At 34.8% G+C, this 19,734-nt stretch overlaps 3 protein-coding genes across 6 annotated transcripts; 1 reads left to right on the top strand and 2 right to left on the bottom strand.

Annotated features, from left to right (window-relative positions):
* Nucleotides 1-1,674: 1,674 nt before the first annotated feature.
* Nucleotides 1,675-2,781, bottom strand: LOC119992072 (zinc finger protein 3-like). Its single transcript, XM_038838689.1, has one exon. The coding sequence runs from the start codon at nucleotides 2,603-2,605 to the stop codon at nucleotides 1,844-1,846; it is 762 nt and encodes a 253-aa protein (XP_038694617.1). The 5' UTR covers nucleotides 2,606-2,781; the 3' UTR covers nucleotides 1,675-1,843.
* Nucleotides 2,782-7,116: 4,335 nt separating this feature from the next.
* LOC119990339 (Golgi SNAP receptor complex member 1-1-like) lies at nucleotides 7,117-13,331 on the bottom strand. 3 transcript variants are annotated; one of them, XM_038836202.1, is made up of 6 exons: nucleotides 13,148-13,331; nucleotides 11,259-11,498; nucleotides 9,391-9,558; nucleotides 8,140-8,253; nucleotides 7,997-8,033; nucleotides 7,117-7,505 (listed from the first exon to the last, which is right to left on the bottom strand). In XM_038836202.1, exons 1-6 carry the CDS (start codon nucleotides 13,184-13,186, stop codon nucleotides 7,498-7,500), a joined length of 606 nt encoding a protein of 201 aa, XP_038692130.1. In that variant the 5' UTR covers nucleotides 13,187-13,331; the 3' UTR covers nucleotides 7,117-7,497. The 3 variants fall into 3 exon arrangements, with proteins under 3 accessions (XP_038692130.1, XP_038692129.1, XP_038692133.1); XM_038836201.1 differs by lacking the exon at nucleotides 7,997-8,033 and having other exon boundaries at nucleotides 7,117-7,643; XM_038836205.1 differs by lacking the exon at nucleotides 7,997-8,033.
* Nucleotides 13,332-13,901: 570 nt separating this feature from the next.
* LOC119992158 (probable CCR4-associated factor 1 homolog 7) lies at nucleotides 13,902-15,715 on the top strand. 2 transcript variants are annotated; one of them, XM_038838821.1, is made up of 2 exons: nucleotides 13,902-14,248; nucleotides 14,641-15,715. In XM_038838821.1, exon 2 carries the CDS (start codon nucleotides 14,762-14,764, stop codon nucleotides 15,566-15,568), a length of 807 nt encoding a protein of 268 aa, XP_038694749.1. In that variant the 5' UTR covers nucleotides 13,902-14,248; nucleotides 14,641-14,761; the 3' UTR covers nucleotides 15,569-15,715. The 2 variants fall into 2 exon arrangements, with proteins under 2 accessions (XP_038694749.1, XP_038694748.1); XM_038838820.1 differs by having other exon boundaries at nucleotides 13,904-14,248; nucleotides 14,522-15,715.
* The last annotated feature ends 4,019 nt before the right edge of the window (nucleotides 15,716-19,734 follow it).

Here is a 19,734-nt window from a genome sequence, read left to right as displayed (position 1 = left end):
ATCTTTGAGAAGATTCATACCCTTACATATATATATATATATATAAATATATATTTTATTTGATTGAAGACAAAGAATCTCTTCTTTAATAATTAATTTTATTACAGGATCTCAAAACACATATAATCACTTCAATATCTCTTTCTCATCTCCCACCTTAACTTAGCACAATCATTGCTCTACAACTTGTGTTTAATTTAATTAATTTGTTTTTTACAAGTGTTTCTTGCATTAGAGGCAAACTCAATATGTTGTCTATATTTTAATTGGCAATAATATAAACTAGGATAAAGGCAATCCAACCCAAAGAAAATAGACCAGCCAACCCATTTTCAACAGGTGTCAAAAGCCCAGATGTCCCATTCTATGTGATCAAGACTTATGTTGACAATGTTGTCACATTAAAAAACATCCTTAATCAATAAGAGACCTTGAAAAATGATAATTAACTGTCCTAATTACAAGGTTTTTCTGTTACTTTGTAACTTGATTCTAGGAGATTTGTTTGTTCTAAACTATGATTAATGTGATTAAGATTGTAGACATCAGTGTGCTAATTTGGGCCCCACTTAAGAGATCTATCTTAGGTAAGAGATCAAAGCAAATCAAGACTTACCCTTTAATTATTATATAATATGAAATAAAATAAAAATAATGATGTGATAGCATAGCTGTGAGGAATGTCATTATGTGCCCTTTACTTTCACAGTAACCTCTTTCAATTTCCTTCAATTGTGTCCTTCTTTGTTTTTTTTAAATGGAAAGGGGATTCAAAACCTGATCACCAGGATAATACACGTTATCATTATCACTCTAACTAGTGACTCGGATGTTTCAATTATCTCCTTTAATTCCACAAAGACACACTCTCTTTTTTTATAACATAGAAAGATACATATAAAATTTTCTTTTGAACATCTGGGGATCTAAACCGACGACCCACGCTCAAAAGTTTATCACTTCACGATAGGGTAAGTTGGACTAAAATCCAGCACGTGATCACAATGCTATTGCTTACAATGGAAATCAAACTCAGGACTTTTTGAATCCGTACGATGTGACTCAAATAAATTCGCTACTACACTATTACTAAGTTGTTCACACACACTCTTCTCTACCCTGAATTGAGATGTATCTATTTCTACAACTCCTTATGGATCAAAAGATGGTGTCACTCAAAACAATCACAATTTTTTTTGGTAATTCACTCAAAACAATCACAACCATCTGATATGTGTATATAACAATATGAAATGACACCCACAACCATCCAAAATCCAAATTTTAATTGCACCCACCACATAAAAAATACTAAATCAATTTAATCATCAAAGTAACCCAAATGGATCAAGTTAGGTGAACTTAACATAAATGCTATCACATGTTACCCATGTTATATTAGTTATTGTTTATATTTTGAATTTTGAGCAAGTGTGGCAACTGGCAAGAGCACTATGTAATTGGGATTTAAGATCAAACCAATCAGTTAATCAATGCAACAATATATTAAAAAAAAGGACTGATACAACATTAAGAGATAAAAAATTCCCATTAAAAAATTTAAAAAAGCTCAATAAAAATTTCCACTCAAAATGGTACAAAAACAATTTTGAAGTTAAACGGCAAACCACTCTTGTGCACAAAAATCTCGAAATTATAGCACATAAATCCATCAATACAAAAATCTCAAAAATTGAAATCTTTCATAGTCTTTTATGCCCAAAAAAAAAACATTTACAAGCGATCCAACATCAAATAGATTAAAAAAATCTATACAATCAAACCCAAGAATTCAAAGAAGACAAGAATTGAACTTAAAAATAAAAATAAAAAAAAGAGGCAACTAGAGCTTCAAGGACAAGTCAAGCTTCTGCATATCATCTTTCTTCGTCCTCAAAAGGCCAACACTATCCCACCAGTTTCCGCCAATCCCTTCACCGGCCGGCGAAAACGTCCGAGAGCTTCCAAGTCTTGCTGCCCCTTTAATTGTTGGTGATGATGATCCAACATTAAAATTTTCCATAGTCATGAGCCTTCCAATTGCTGGTTGTTGATCAATTGGTTGCCTAGACCATCCACTTATTTGTCCTTGAAAACCAATACCACTTGATAACAAAGAATTGGAAGGCTTGTGGATCAAAGAGTGCACTTTTATACCAAGTGATCTATTGAATGAGCCATGCAAAGGCAGAGAAGATATGCTAGAGTATGCACCACCACCACCACCAAGTCTTTGCCCTCGCTTGGCTAGTGTTCTATCTCTCTTGTGTGCATTTTGGTGCCCTCCAAGTGCTTGTGAGCTGTAGAATTTTCTTTGACAATAGTTGCATGAGAAGATTCGCGGCTCGATTTGATCGTCCGATGGAGGAGGAGGAGGAGGAGGAGGAGAAATACTTGTCTTGATTGAATTGATGAGATTTTCAATTTCAAACTTTGAAGAAGACCCTTGATTAATGGAAGAATCATCCTTGTTAGAGAGGCTAAGATCCAATACAAGCCCATGATGATGATTATGATGATCTTCTTTCACTTCTTCTTGTTGTTTGATGGTTGAAATTTTAGAGAAACTTGGCTCTAATAGTACTACTACTCTTGAAGACTCCATTGGGGAGGGGGGGGGGGTTTGAATTCTCTCTTGTGATGAAGAGATTTGGGTTTAATAGCAAGTTAAGGTGAAATGTTAATTTATATGGTAAATATATATAAATGCTTTATGTATGCTATATATGTGTAATTGAATAACATTTTATGATTATTTCTCCACAGTTACAATTCAAAAGTCTTTTACATTCTACAATATTGTTAAGACTTTTTAGAAAAAGATAGTGATGAGAGATTGAAACTCAAAATGGGGGTATTGATTGAAAACCCTAAAACTATGTACATCTTTTTTTTCTTATATGTACCCAATTGAATGTTATATCTGGCTTTTTCTGTCTTTGCACTTGTCGCTTTTACATTTCTTGTCATTTAGGGTTTTGGCCTTCTTGGAACTGGGAGTAATATTCTTATGACCATGCGTTGAGTTTTGACTCAATTTATCTTGTCATCAGCTGAGAAATTTATGTGTACACGGGCCCAACGACCCTAGTTTAGGCTCATATTAGAAGTCCAAATAGCAAGATTTTATGGTTTCTTTCTCGGTTACGGAAAAAAAAAATTGACCAAAACAACTTTACATGAAAAAAAATAATGAAAAAGTGAATTTTAATGAATTATATGGAATAATTAATAGCCATTCAAATTGGCAAGGCACTTAATTGTAATGAATACTCTTTAATTGATGTTCTCGTCCTAAGAAAACTAATGAAAGAGAAGGAAAATTAATTCATCATAGTCCATAACGTGATTCAAATTATTAAAATTAAATTATTCTATGCAATTAAAAACTGTCATATCCTATGATTTATGAGTGGATATGATCTCTCATACTTTACACATGCACCCCACTATATTATACTCAAGCACAAGTGTACAACATCAATATATATATACACAGAAGAATTCTCCTATACACATTTAGAGTGCACATTTAATATACATATATATACACTTTGAACCTTAATGTTATTGTCATGGATTAAAGGAACACACCTACTGATAAAAGGACCAAATATGTTTGTATATCCACAAGCACAGCAATATCCACTACCATAAAACACAAATGTTCAAAAAGTATAAAATAATTAGCTTATTTAGGTCACACAATTGAATTTGTTATATATATATATACACACACACATATGTTAGGTAGGCTTCCACATTTGAAAAGACATAGGGGGGAGGGGGGAATGCGGTGGGAGTTTAATTTCTCTGCAATCACATCTTTGTATTGTATAGCCAACTATTTAAGTAATACTATTGATAGGGAATATATGGATCGAATTTTACGCAGCTAGTGTCAATTGGGTGCTCTCTGGACTTTTGTTGCTCTCCACGCCACTTTCCGACTAATCACATATTCATATGTTACGTCAATTTGAACTTCCTCCATCCCTTCAATTACGACTTTATTACGCAATTTCATTATCTGCCTGCCTAAGTCATACAAGTACAGAGATCTATCCGAAGAAGAACAGTTAAGTGGACGTAAAACTTGGGCAGTCATATATAACAGCCCCACAATACTAGCGACGGGTAAGATTTGACCGAAACCATGTGGGTAGGAATCCGAAAATGTGACAAGCTCACAAAATCAGGATTCTACAAGGAAACATCACAACTAGTTGGTTTGAACTCTTAACCTCGGGTGCCGTATTCCTTAAGTCCAGAGAACCAACAAGACTATCATCAAGTGGTTGTGAAACTTTGAATCCCTTTACAAATTATGTTAATATATATCAAATTACTCAAAACTATCTGAAAGAAAATTAGTCCCCTCAAATCATTGCAAAGAGGAAATTAGAGCGGCAGCATGCAGGTTAGCACAATTGATATGTGTCCCATACGTTGTTATCAAAAGGGAGGCAAAGGTGGGGTTTTGCACTTACATATTATTACATATGATATGATTAATTTAATTATCTAGGGACAAACATGACTTCAAAGCAACTATATAATGAATAAGTAAAACATGTCACATGGGGAAGATAATTAACCTAAACATAATCTCCTAATGTACCAATAAAGTATCTAAATTTATAATTAATTATCCAAATTGGGTATTTAGACAAGAAAATTAAGAATTGACTACATGATATATATATATATATAGACAAGATTTGTAGTATATGAGATTATTGACATTTATATAATTGGTTAAGTTTTGGGTCATGATTTTTTTTTACTTCCAGTCATATACTCATGCATCCCATATAAAATTGGCCTGAGTTCTATCATTACATAGATTGTTTTGAGTATATGAGTAAGTGAATCATCAATAATGACTTACCAATAAGGTCATAATACATAATATTTGTATATTTTGTCAAAAATGATAGGGATTCCAGTAAATGATCTCATTCATCCCGGTCAGTGGCTGATATGTCACTCTCTCATTCAATTACCAGATTTTATGGACTCATACACTTATATCAATTAAGGGACAAAGAAGAAATATTAGATGACTGATATTCCATTTACTGGAATCCCTAACATTTTTATTTGTATATTCATCATTAATAGCATTAAAAGGTTAATATACACGAATGAGCCCAATACTTAGAAAATTAAATTGTTATGGATTTTGATGGGTGTGAAACCATCTAGAATTTTGTTATGAAAATTTAGTAGACCGTCCTGCTTGGTATGATTATTTATCATGCATTTTATATTTTTATTTTCTGAAAAAAATAAAATAATTATGAAAACACGAAAACAAATGAAATCACTTGAAAACAGAAAACGAAATCTTACATATTACATGACAGTTTCAATCTAACAAACTATTTTTGTACACATACCATAAAAACACAATATGTTAATTCTTTGTTTAATATATATGTCATGAAAAATAAATTTTAATTCATTTAGGGGGAAAGAATGAAGATTTGGAACTACAGTCTCCTCCGAAAATAAAGAATGGTGGGGTCTCCTGTAATTTTTTTTACAGCGGACCTTAAGATTTTGAGCAACAATTTTTTTTAAAATAATTTATGATTGTGTTTTGATCTGATTTACGACTCCAACAATATTTTTTGTCACAAACAAAATTCAAATTGAACATGAAAAAGGTATAAAAATTCGGACCGTTGAATATAAACTCGAAATGTTCTATCTCTTTTGTGATGAATTTGATTTTTTTTTTGTGATAAAAATATATAATTGGACTAGTAAATCCAATCAAAACACATCCATTATTTTTTTAAGAAATTTCTTTATTACAACGGGATCTAATGTAAATTTTTTAAAATAGACTCTTGCACCGTAAGAAAAATTAGGGCAAACTCCGGCACCGAAAAATAAGACCAAGCGACCTACGACCAAAATACAGACGGCAATAAGTATGTAATTGTAATTCGTCGTTTTGCGCGCGCAGCGACAAGTGGCCGACAATAGTAGATGGATGAGTTGATTTGGAGACCTCCTAATGTGCTGCATACTTTGATAGTGCTGTCCTATATATATATACATACATACCTACATATATATCTGCTATGTAAGTAACATTATGAATTATTGTCAAAATAAGCATGATTGCTTGAACATATATACCGAAAGTAAAGATAAGGTTCAACTCATGAGACAATAGTTATTAAGGAAACTGAAGTTAAGGATTGATGGATGGAGATTGGAGAGAAGAAAAAGATTCATATGATGGTTTTTGATTTGCCTATGTTGCTGGGGAAGCCACCCATCATGATTCCTCTGTTGGGTTTGGCTCACTTTGTCTAATCAAATTGGCGCCCCACCCCCCCCCCCCCCCCCCCCCCTAACAAAAAAAATCAGTAAATCTCTTTTCTGATTTCTTCTGTCTGTCTTTAGCTTTCTTGTTTTGATTGAAGAGGAAGTCATGGACTGCTTCCCCATCACTATCCAACCCTACACTCAATTTTTTAATTCCTTGTCAATCACGTCTTCAACATGCAACACTTCACCCACTTGAAACGGCTTGCACATAATACCTTGCCTACATCTCTATTTTCTACTTTTATTTTTAACCGATAACACCACTATAAAAATTTACGCTTTTAAATATTCAATATGAATTTAAACTCGAACCATTCAGTGTACATAAATTTCTCACATGATGACATGATAAGTTGTATCAAAGTTCAGTACGTGACCACATGAATATTGATCCCAATAGAAATCAAACTCAGGACCCTCTCGAATCCATATGATTTGACCTAAAAAAATTCAGCATCTAGGTTATCAAGCAGCCACAAGTGGCTCTACTCTCTCTCTTTCACTCTCTCAAAGGAAGAAAATCAAACTTTGGAAACAAATAACATATCTAGAATAGCATTATAGCTACCTTAAATTCCACCCCTTAATGATGGAGTAAGGAACTCTAGAGTCTCTTCTTATTGGTTTTACGAATGATGTCAGTAACTCAACGGTATAAAGAAATCTTGAAAACCTCTTCAGGAGGAGAAAAAATAGATGCAATGCTTTCCTTAATGGCTTTGTCATGGCCCAGAGAGAGTTGACACCTGACACTATGAATGCATATGGTTGCATAGATTGATATGACTACAAATAAAACTTCCCAAATCATTTAATGTCAAAACAGGACTCTAAATTTCATCTCTCTTTTATGCTAGCAAAACTGTTAAGCAGCGAATTGAGCAGTTCAAAACCAACAATTACTTGGTATTCACTCACAGGACTCAGAGCAGTGAGATCAATATCTTTCTTTTGGTCTCCCTCATGAATGATACAAAGTATGTGCCTAATGTGAATTTGTGTGGACCTTTACAAGGGATTTCAGCGGAAAAAGATTATGAACCACCTACTAAGAATGTGCCACCATACACTCGCAAAATTATAACACAGCCCATCCCCTCCCTCCGAATGCACCAACATGCGTAACAATAAGGATAACGGTAACTTCAGCTAATCATCTGCAGGCAGACAAAATCAAATCCTTACTTTGTCAACCAGTATATGAAGATGAGAAATGTGCACACGGACGCAACGAGGGAAAGTATGATTGTATCCATAGATTTTTTCCTCTTTATTGCTGAGAGAATTTGATTTACCTGCACCATGTTTTGTGAAAATAGGATGTTAATCAATGAGCACAGACAGAGAGCAGCAAGCTGCTGGAGAGGGAGGGGGAGAGAGATTGGAATGGCCCAAGCGATTGAGGGCATCCACCATGTTCTTATTTGTCCTTAAAATGATTGCAAATATGTCAAATAATATTATGTCATGACACTGACCTAGGTTAGATATGATGACTTACAGACTCCCAAATGTATTATCTAGTGCTGAGTCACTTACTGCTGAGATATGATGCACATAATATGCTTGCAAATGTACCACTGTTTTTAAGTCATTTGCTATAATTCATTGAGATGGATTGTTTCTCAGCAATTTATACAATCACAACCTGTGTCACTCGGTTTGAAGTGCATACAATAGCATGGCTGCAGGAAAAAAAAAATCTCATGGGCATCCTAAGGCATAAAGTATCACTTTTGTGACAATGGAGAAATATTCGGACATCAATAACTGGAATAGCAAGTTCCATACCGTTGGGAGGCGGCTGCTAACATTGCTAAGCTTTGAATTTATGCCCCCAAATGTTGAACGTTGAAGTACAAGTGTGCCAAGTGTTGCGTGAGCTTGGGATATCACAGTATCCACCTGCAATACCAGAATGCAGAGAGAAATTCCATAAAGAGCACCACAAGCTGGTTTTTAAGAATTGAATTTTATTCCCCAATTTTCATACCCTATAAGTTGATGTAACCTCAATAGAACTTTAGATAGAAAGAATCCCAAACTGTCAGCATCAATCACATTTCTGGAGTGATACTAAACTAATTGAGACAAACAGTATCCGGCGTAACATACAGCAAATTTATTATGTATTGAAAAGCAATTCCATTTAATATTTCCATAAACCCAAACTGTTAGCATCAATCACATTTCTGGAGTGATACTAAACCAATAGAGACAAACAGTATCCGGCATAACAGACAGAAAATTTATGTATTGAAAAGCAATTCCATTTCATATTTCCATAAACAGCATAACCAAAACAACATCCAGGATCCAGTATAACAACCCAAACTCTATGTTTTTTTTTTGCTATGGCAACTTTGGGGGAGCGAGATACCATCCTCTTTCTATTAAAATTAGATATTTGTCTATCTTCATCTGAGAAGATAGCCACTTCTCACAAGCTGCTCCTTAAACGAGGAAAATTCTTTTTGAATAATAAATTTATACTGAAGGACACCAAGGTGGTGCCACCCATATATAAAGCAGAAAAACTGAAGTCAAAAGAGGAGATACCATACAAGTGAAACACAGTGACTCTTTAACCCATATGCAGGCTCCAACAAATCCATATGCAGCCTCAAACTAACAGGACATAAAGCAACTGATTCTGATGTAAATGTCAACTAAGTTTGAATACACTCAGACAATAAGATACTACTTGACATCCAAAGGAAAACAGGGATGTTGCTGGAAATTACAATTAGGGTAAATTTTTCAAAAAGAAAAAAACCGCTTGAGATACAATGATATTTTATTTATATTTGTCTTCCCAGCTAGTTGATCCTCATTCTTATTGGAAGTATGAATTGATGGAGTCATTTTGGCAACTGAATCATTATCATCATCCACGTCTTTATGCCAAAAGTTTGGTGTCGGATCCATGAGTCTATGAGAAAATCAACGGGGATCCACACCATGTATTCATTTCCGCGATTCATTTTTATATAGGATTATACTTTTGACAACTGAACAATATCTAAATTTTTTGTCACATACCTGTCCTGTACTCCGGCTAATGGATGCATGTTCTTTCAGAAGACCTTGCTGTTCTGAACCAACACCATCTTCCAAGTCTAGTCTTGTACGATCAAACTCCCTAAAATCTTCAAGAAGAGAAGCATGTTCCTTCTTAGCTCTGAGGCTTGAGCGGAGTCTATAAAATTCCTGCACTTTGGTCATGTATAGAAAGTAAGTCATCTGGAAGTGTATATCTCAATGAACTACACTTAAAGTTAACAGGAAAAGAATGCAGATGATAAGGCTTAGATGGTATGAGTACAACCCCAAAGTGTTGAAGGGATATGAGTAATTGAGCTTTAGTATGAAACTAAACGTCAAATTTTCAAATAGAATTTTCATTAAGAGTTTGAAATTCAAACGAAATTTTTAGGAAAAAAGTCGAAATCTACATTCTCATTCATCACCATCAATTTTAATCCCCTTGAAAATTCAGGGACAAAAGAAAAGGTATTCTTTTTCTTTTCTCTCCTCAGTTTGTAACAATGTTAAAATGTAGGGGAGATATAAACATACAAGGCCAAAATCCAAAGATGGCCATTAGCTGAATGACAATGGGAAATATCAATTACAGACCTATGCAATACAAAGACAACTAAAGTACTTTTGTAAACATGCACATGGGAAGGACCAAAAGGGGGAGAGGGGTTTGAGAAGAAAAGGAAAGGGCAGAAAGAAAGAGTTAGAGATAGAGATTAGAGGTAGCAAAAACTCCAGAGAAACTTACAAAGCACCTCTCTCCAAACTAAAATGTTCTCTCATTTAGAGGAAGTCAAAATATTGCGGATATCTAGAAGAAGGTCTTCAATTTTTCAACGACCAAAATCTCTTGATACTCTTTTTGATGTTACTATTTGCATCAAGGAAGTTGGAGTTATAAATCCTTACCACCTTTCCCCTTTACTAATTTTTTTCAAAAAAAAAAGGTATTTGAAAAGAAAAAGATATAGGAAAAGGCTTCCTCCAAAGATAAAGGGAATAATCAAAATTTTTTGCCCTTCTACATAGCGCAAAAGAATTTTGAAGCAGGAAATAGCAGGTCACAGGTGCCAGGTGTCTCTGATGAAGACCAGGGCCATTACCTTAAGAATGCGTATAATCGAGCTAGACATTCGCGTCTCAAGGAGAAGGGGGAAAGTTTGCGCCATGCAGCTGAACTTATGGCTGTGCATGATGACGTCACCAAGGACGTAGCCAATGATAGGGTTACCGAGGTCAATGATATGGGCATTAATGATGGGAATGAATTGGCAATCAAGAAAGATATTAGGGGAGATATTATTGGAGCAGTTATTACTAGTGATTGGAGCAACAAAAGTGGCTGAGATGCATGCAGCCTCATGAATTCAAGAAATCAGGGATTCCTCTGATGGTGGAATTCCGACTATTAATGCTTAATTCTAGGTATAATAAGTGTGACTCGTTAGGGTTACCAAGTTAAGATAGGTTTCCTTCTTTAATGCTTTTATTATTATGTTTGGTAGTATGATAAATAGGCATGTAAACCACGTATGGGATTAAGCTGAATAATGTTATCAAAGAGAATTAATTCTCACAATCGTTAACCTTGCTTACTCGAGCTTGAAGGTTAATGGGGTTCAAGAATTATAGGGATTCATCAGTCTCGCATGGCTCACTTCAATGAAGCAACCCAAAGTTAACGTTCAAGCTCAAACATACAATATATGTATAGTCATAAGAGGCAAGAGCCGCACATGACCCACCACAATAAAGTAACCCAAAAGGGCCAAAAACATAATTTTGGAATCTCACACAAAGTTACACATGCTATATGAATATAGTTAAAGTATGTGTGCTGCAAAGTCTTAATTACGAAGACACATTACCTGTGTCAGATCCTGAAGAATTTCTTGATGCCGAGTCAAGGTATGAGAAACCATTTCCGAGCCACCTGATGCAACCCAAGCTTGCATTTGTTCATTGACTTGTTGAAGTTGTTTTAGTAGCCGGTCTATCCCAGACTCCAGATCATTCTCAGCAGTATCGACTTTTGTGGAGACCTTTGTGGAAACCAATCTACGATAGGAAACTATCTGCTCATCTAACTGAGCTTCAAGTTTCCTCGCCTTCAGCCAAAAATTAAAACACCAATCCCAGTAACATAAAATTAGTTTGGCAGACAACTTAAAACACGAATTAAATTATAAATCAATTTGTCGTATATACATCAAGCAAGGATTTTTCTCAAATTATAGTTTAAATCGTTTCATAATGTTGACAGGGTAAATTGTAAATTAAAACATTTTGATACCACATCCACATGATTAAAATTGGTTGGAATCCAGCACTAGATTTATGAGTCCTTCATTTCGCGATGTGTCCCAGGATTCTGTATCTCTGCTAGTTATTTGGCTCTTAATCTGGTTTAGCATTCTTAATGCTTCTCTGCTTTATTGAGTCAGATAATTTGCTAGATTTTTGGCTACTGTTTGAATAAAGCCTTAATTTTATCCATTCTCTTAGTTTTGAACCTTGTCTGCTGCTCAATAGCAAATTTTGGACCTTGTCTAACTATTGAGCAGTTAACTACAAGTCTACAGCTCTCTTTTTCCACTTAAGTGTGTGGTACCTTTCTAAGTGCACAATTCGAATTTTGGCCTTCTAAAATTTGTGAGACCCTTTTAGACATAATTAGCTTTGTGTTTTTAATTATGAAACCTTTATTTTACATAAAAAAAAAAAAGTAGGCTCCGATCACTGTTTTCAGGAAACAACCTCTTGATGTTTCCCTCATCCCCATCAGCAAGGCAGGAAAGCAAATTTTAAAATGGCTTCACACTAGGGTGACCTGGTCCACCTACCTTCGTTCAACTTCCTGATAGCAAGTCCAATAGCATTGGTGCTCATATGGTCGCTTAAGAACAAGGGAAACATCACCAACTAATCTCAATGTAACTCAACAAAACAGCAATCCGTTAAAAGTTAATGAATTCCTTTCCTGTGCCACCAATCCCGTCCCAGGAAGGCAACACATTTTGCTCCGAAAAATCAAAACTAAAAGTTTTTCAATTATGCTAAGAAATCCAGAATACAAAGCCCATAATTATCTGAGTTACCATATCTTAAACTCTTAGCATGAGGCATATCTTATTAGAATGAGTAAAACCACTCTGAGTAGAGTAATCAGAATCGAATTGTTACTCTCTTCTTCTTTTTTCCTCTCTTCCTCTCTTTTCTCTTCCTAGACGAAGTTATGAGTCAAGATTTCTTTATGGAAAACAGAAGTATAGCCTTCACAGAAAAAACGTGAACTTTTATGCATTGTCAAAATAAAAGTTGCAACATTGCAACCTAAGCATAACAAGTTCAAATCAGGGCATGTTTACTGACAATGAGTTATGTTATCGCCTTCACAGAATCGAAATTCAGTCATGGCGCATAACTTAAGGTCAATCAGCACTGGATCTCCCACACATTGTCAAGATGCAACCAAACAAACCACCTCGGCAGCATCAAAATAGGATAAACCTCGACTCTACAATTCGCATCACCTACCCGCTGCCTTTAAACATCCGCTCAATTGAACACACCGATGTGGCATCCTAAATAACGATGAACATAGCGCAATTCGATTCCCTTTAGGTCATCAGTCACAAAATCGGACATCAAAATAGAACAAATTCAAGGTGCTCATTCCTTTCAACAACAAATCGATAACCGAATCAAAAATCAAACACAACAATACGAAAGGTTAACAGATGAGGAGGATCCACACCTGCTTCCGCAAAGCGTCCCATGAGGTTGGAACATCCATATAGTCTCGGAACAACAGAGAAACTCGATCTATCGAAATCTGATTCGGAGTTGTAGTTTGTTATGTTGAACGGAGAAAATCGGGGGTTGTTTGGAGACGAAGACAGATGGAGATGGTCTGTCCCTCAACGCCAATTTGGTCATTCACTTTACATATTAGTTCCCAAAATATGAAGTTGAAATGGTTATTTATTATAAACGCACATATAAACTAACTTAACTCATATTCACTCCTTACAAAAATACGATTTCACTCTTCACAGGTTCTCAATTTACCTCCACCAACATAGACTATTATTTTTTTTTTGTTGAACATGTCTCTCGACTGAATATATTCCTAAATCTCTTAAAATGTGAAAAAATTTTCATAAGAATTAATATCACATCTAGTCACGAAAAGATAGCTCGTGTTCTAATTTATACACTGATAATCAAAATATGTCAATTTGATAACTAAAGTTTAAAATTGTTCCATATAGTTAACTTGATCAAATTGTCACTGTTTTGAACAGTGAATCCGCCTATGTAACTCATTAACCATTTAATAGGGATTTTACGTGGAAAGTGATTTTCCAAGTATTTTCAAGTAGAAATAATAATTTGTATGATTCATATATTTCTGAACTTCCTTGAATATTTTCTTTTTCTTTTCTCTCCTTGGTATTTTCTTTTTGTCTTTTTCTTTTCTCTCTCCTTCCTTCCTTGTCACGATAAGGTGAGAGAACGCGTTTTAGGTATTTCCCAGAAAATCTCTATTGGGAATCATATAACTTTTTGCAAATCAAGAAAGAAAAAAAAGAATTGTGTTGCAGTCACTCCCATCATCAATTGATCTACAAAACCATTTAAAAAATGAACGAAAATGAAAAATAAAATATCTCTGTCGCTTTCTCTATCCCCGATCCTTTTATACTAACCAGTCGTTGAAACCCTAGAGAGACTCTTATCGATTCTTTCCTCTCCTCTTCCGCTCGCTATCTACCCATGCTTGTTTTTCTCTCCCGGGTTTGCTGTTCCAATTCATGATATGCTGTTCGACTGCTTATATTATCGATTATTTAAGGTTCGATTCGAGATCTGGATTCATATCTATGTGATTTCAAATGTTTATTTTGAGTTGTTTAGATGCTCATTCGCTGGTGTATTTGTTTTTTTTTTCTGGTTTTCTTTGACAATTATCGTGTTAATGCTGGTTTTACAACCAAAAAAAAAAAAGCTGAAGCTTGTCGAATTATTGTGATCGTTTCTCCTTGCTTAGTTTTGTTGTAATCATGGGATTGTGCAGCTGGATTTTTATCTCTTCTGATTAGCTGAATCTGCTGTGATTTTGTTTCAGATTTGGTGATTTGTGTATAATTATTGTCTGGGGGAGCTGAAGAAGCTTTTTTGATTGGGGAGTTGGGATTTATCTCTTCTGATGATATAATAGCTGAATTTGCTGTGATTTTGTCTCAGATTTGGTGATTTGTGTATAATTATTGTCTTGGGGGAGCTGAAGACGCTTTTTTTGATTAGGGAGTTGGGATTGAGCAATTTTGTATTGGGCCGGTTGATTAGTTTAGTTGTTTTTTGAGGAATGTCGTTGTTGCCAAAAGATGATTTAATCCATATTCGAGAGGTGTGGAATTACAATCTGGAGGAAGAATTTGCTTTGATTCAGGATATTGTGGATGACTACCCTTTTGTTGCGATGGACACAGAGTTTCCAGGCGTCGTTCTGCGTCCGGTTGGAAATTTCGAGAGTAGCTACGACTACCATTACCAAACATTGAAGGACAATGTTGATATGTTGAAGCTGATTCAGTTGGGTCTAACATTTTCGGATGAGCATGGGAATCTACCCACTTGTGGAACGGACAAATACTGCATCTGGCAATTCAATTTTCGCGAATTCAATGTCAATGAAGATGTGTTTGCTAATGACTCAATTGAGCTCTTGCGTCAAAGTGGTATCAACTTCAAGAAGAATAATGAGAACGGTATTGACGCCTTGCGTTTTGGCGAACTCTTGATGTCATCCGGGATTGTGTTGAATGATAATGTGCATTGGGTAACCTTCCACAGCGGGTACGATTTTGGGTACTTGCTTAAGCTGTTGACATGTCAGAATCTGCCCGATACTCAAACAGGGTTCTTCGATTTGATCAACATGTACTTCCCGACTCTTTACGATATTAAGCATTTGATGAAATTCTGCAATAGCCTTCACGGTGGATTGAATAAGCTCGCGGAGTTATTGGAAGTGGAGAGAGTTGGGATTTGTCATCAAGCAGGTTCAGATAGTTTGCTCACATCTTGTACATTCAGGAAATTGAAAGAGAATTTCTTTATTGGTTCTCTGGAGAAATATGCTGGTGTGTTGTATGGTTTAGGTATTGAGTAGGAGGATGTTTGTCAACAAGTTCCTTAAATCTACAGACAATTTCTTTATTTTATTTTCTTCTCTCTCTCTTGTACTGGTTCTTGTCTATATCTTGTGCTAGTTGATAGTTTAGTATTCATCAAACGTGATTGATGCATTCCTATAACATGAGAATTTGCATTCCTAGAGAATTTCATAGTTATATGTTAATTTAATTATTTGACTTTTATAATCCATTAATTAATTACTTAGTTTGAAGAGATTATGAATATGATGATATTTATGAATGTAAATAGATGGAGAGGAAGGATGTCCACATAATTTTAGTAGTAATATGGAAAAAAGTAGACGATTAAGCCAAGGGGATTATCTGAAGTGACAATCAAAGTCTTAATAAATACCTCTTGCATAGTAGAGGCTAAGATGTAATGTTATTTATTTAATGGTTCTGTTAGGTAGAGCATTTAAAAAGTAGCATGTATATTGGTTTTAAAATGTTGTGATAAATGTTAGCATATATTGTTTAACATTTATGTTGTTCAAAATATTGCAACAAATTATATACATGAATATTATGCAATTTATCATAAACAGGAGCAATCAATTATCAAATTGTTCCACATTTTAAGATGTTTATGGATACGTTCAATTAAGAGACATGTTCAACATTTTAAAAAAGAGTGAAGGGTGATTAGGCTACATGTGGAATATCCTAGGAAAGGTGGGTATTCTGCGTATTTTTGAACTAGAACCATGAAATGCTACTACAATGTTACCTTCAAGTAGCATTTCGGAGCATGTTTGGTTATAAAATAACATATATGCTATTTGCAATAATCTATCAAACGGAGTCGGCATTCGTCATCACGTTTTATTTTTTTGTGTGTGTGACTAGAGAACCCATCGAAAGCCTAGCTCACCAAATTCCACCTCAATGGTAAACTCACGGCCACATGTAATGTGTAATATCTGCAAACCACATTAGCCGATTAAATCTTGAGACGAAATCAGGTGAGAAAATACTGTCAAATCGTGCTAGAATGGGTGTTAAAACCTATAACCTCTCACATGCACATATGCTAAGACGTTCAAACAACTAACTTAACCAACTATTTTTTTTTTTTTTTCGTTCTCACAGTCACATGTCACTATATATATCGACTATTAGTCGTCTATCCTTCCCAACGTAGTTGAGCATTGATGCCAATGAATTTGGGCCCATTGTCACCACACCTCGCATAAGTAAAGAAAGAAAAGCCTCATTGTTACCCATCAGCTTCTATGGGCCCCCCAAAATAACAAACTTGAGGCTCCATCTTGGACTTGACATGAAGTTCGGCTCTATCTTGGGCCTCAAAGCCTCATTGTTACGCATCAGCTTCAATGGGCCCCCAAAATAACAAACTTGAGGCTCCATCTTGGACTTGACATGAAGTTCGGCTCTATCTTGGGCCTCAAAGCCTCATTGTTACGCATCAGCTTCTATGGGCCCCCAAAATAACAAACTTGAGGCTCCATCTTGGACTAGACATGAAGTTCGACTCTATCTTGGGCCTCACTATCTTGGCCCAACCCAACTCTGAAAAGGATAAGCACTTCACTATTTTCAAAAAAACCTATTTTTTGATAATCGAGAACGACATCGAACAAACTTTCCCTTTATATATCAAATATGGATCTAAACTTAGTCGTCAAGCCCGCGCACACAGAAGTTTCACACACAACGACATAATAAGTTTGGGCAAAACCCAACACATAGTCACAAGGGTATTATTCCAAGCGGGAATCGAACTCATTACATCTCGAGTTCATACAATTTCACCTCATAGAGATTAAACAACTAAGCTATCTATACTAGTGTGTTAATGTATGAATGCCGAGTCGAAGAAACAATTTTCTATTAAATGCTAACCCCTATTAACAAATTATATAACTACTTGGGTCATGCTTTAATGCATTAGCACGTGATTAAAGTTAGTCAATTAAGTAGTTAATTAAGAGATCAAGGCTACTTCAAACGAATCAAACTGTTCATAAAAGGATAAGCCTTTGTCTAACTACCATGACGTGGCATAAGCAGGTGAGGTGGTGTGGGTCAACTCCAACCACAGACTTAATTTCTTTATTTTTCTACTTTTAAAGTGAAGGGGAAAAAAAAAAGTTTTCAAACAGACCGCAAACCACCAATTGCTGCTACTGTTCGTCTGTTCCTATTGCGGCGACAATATAATACATGTTTTTGGCATTTCAAATGAGCTTCTTTTATTTTATATCATGAGAAATTTGCTAATATGTTTTTCTTTTTCCCAAAGAAACTTGTCTGGTTAAGATTGATTGGATTGAACTTGCAAGTGGGGGGTCACCTGTTGGGCCTCAATTCTAAATAAATTTCACCCGTCTGGGTCACATGTTGGGTCTTTCGAATGTTCTTATGGATAGACTACACAAGGTGAAGGGTATCACAAGAATCTTAACTCGTATAGTCAACTTGTTGGGTCTCACATAAAACGAACTCACAAGTACAGAGTAGTGTTAAGACAAAATGACCCACATTGCTATAAAATGAAAGTCAACTTCAAACACCTGAGAGCCCTTTTAAAGGACAAGATTATGCGGTTGGGTCTTGAGCTCACAATGGCAATACCTACCTCAAGTGAATTGAATCCGGCCAAACCTCTGACCTCATTATTCTCGTTCCTTTCTAATTCTTCAAATTATAACAACATGACAATAAGAAATGATTGAAGAAGAGAATGATAATCGTACTTGTCCCACGTAATTCACAAGTTTGATGTAAATGTACAGTACGTAATCTTGACACAGAGTGCATGTGAAGAATTTCTGTTGATGATCGATGAGCTCATGCATGGCATCATGTTGTGCAATATATAATTGGGCAGCCATGTACAAGTACAGTGTACTACATATATATATATATGTGTGTCCAAGTATACCATATAAAATAAATGACATTGGGAATATATGTGATACACCTGTGACTTTCAAAGGTTGGCATGAAATAATAGTATTTTGTACAATTGAGACGGTGGATTTTAATTTTTCATTATTGGAGTGGTGAACAGCTAGGAATTCAATTTTGTTTTTATTGGTGATGTGATGATATATGTCAATTTGAATCTAAGAGCTATTCTAATTGATTCGAACAAGTAATTAGATTGTTTATAGCTTGTAATTAGGGGCATATTCTAGATTTTCGTACTTAATTATTATTTTTTTCATAAGGATTTTCGTGCTTAATTATTAATTCTATAATGGATTGGTCCTTTTATAGCTTGTTTGGTGACTCTTTCAGTCTTCAAATGTTCACAATATTTTATTAAAAACTCACGTCATTTTAGACCAAAAGGTCGCATCTTTTAAGACTAAAGCATTGCCTTTTTTAAAATTAAAAAATCCATAATATAAATTTATCCTTTAAATATTCGATGTGTACCTAAACTCTATCTTTAGACCCACACACACCTAAGTTTCTCATCTGAGGACAGGGTAAGTTGGGTCAAAACCCATATACCAATGAAAATCGAACTCAAGACCTATTGAGTCCATATTATTTGATCATAGAGAGATTCACTAACTAAGTTATCACATAAGTGGTTACTGAAGCATTATGTTTTTTTTTTTCATACAAAACATACATATGTATATAAATATATAATTTTTTATCTAAAAAATTTCCAACATATGGCATTGGTCATTAATATTGTAACAAAAAATTATAAATTGTGAACCCATATAAATTTCCAGTATTTGAATGAACAAAAGTATTTTCATGTTAAATAACTTGTCCAAAGTCCAAACACATGGTCTCACACATATGTATGATGTATATATCGATTGTCACTATTATATATATTAATCTCTGTTTGTCACTTCATAAATTTAGATGATGAACCATATGTTAGAGGAAGGTATCGTGTCAAACTTGTTTGTCTATCTAGATTTGACCCACATTCATGATCCAATTAATATTTTAAAAAAAAAGACTAATATCCATGTATGCACGGAATCTAGCTCTAAATCCCCTATATTTCGACTGTGTTAGGCTATTATTAATTAATTAATAGTTAAAGGAAGAAGACCAATTGACTATTGTTTGACAGGGGACCAAAAAAAAACATATTGAATAATTTGACATATTATTCTATGGTTAGTAAAATACTTATTGG

The sequence above is a fragment of the Tripterygium wilfordii genome, chromosome 22, assembly GCF_013401445.1.
Source record: "Tripterygium wilfordii isolate XIE 37 chromosome 22, ASM1340144v1, whole genome shotgun sequence".
NCBI lineage: Eukaryota > Viridiplantae > Streptophyta > Magnoliopsida > Celastrales > Celastraceae > Tripterygium > Tripterygium wilfordii.
The sequence above is the reverse complement of the archived record's forward strand: the minus strand, read 5'-3'. Positions and strand labels throughout refer to the sequence as shown.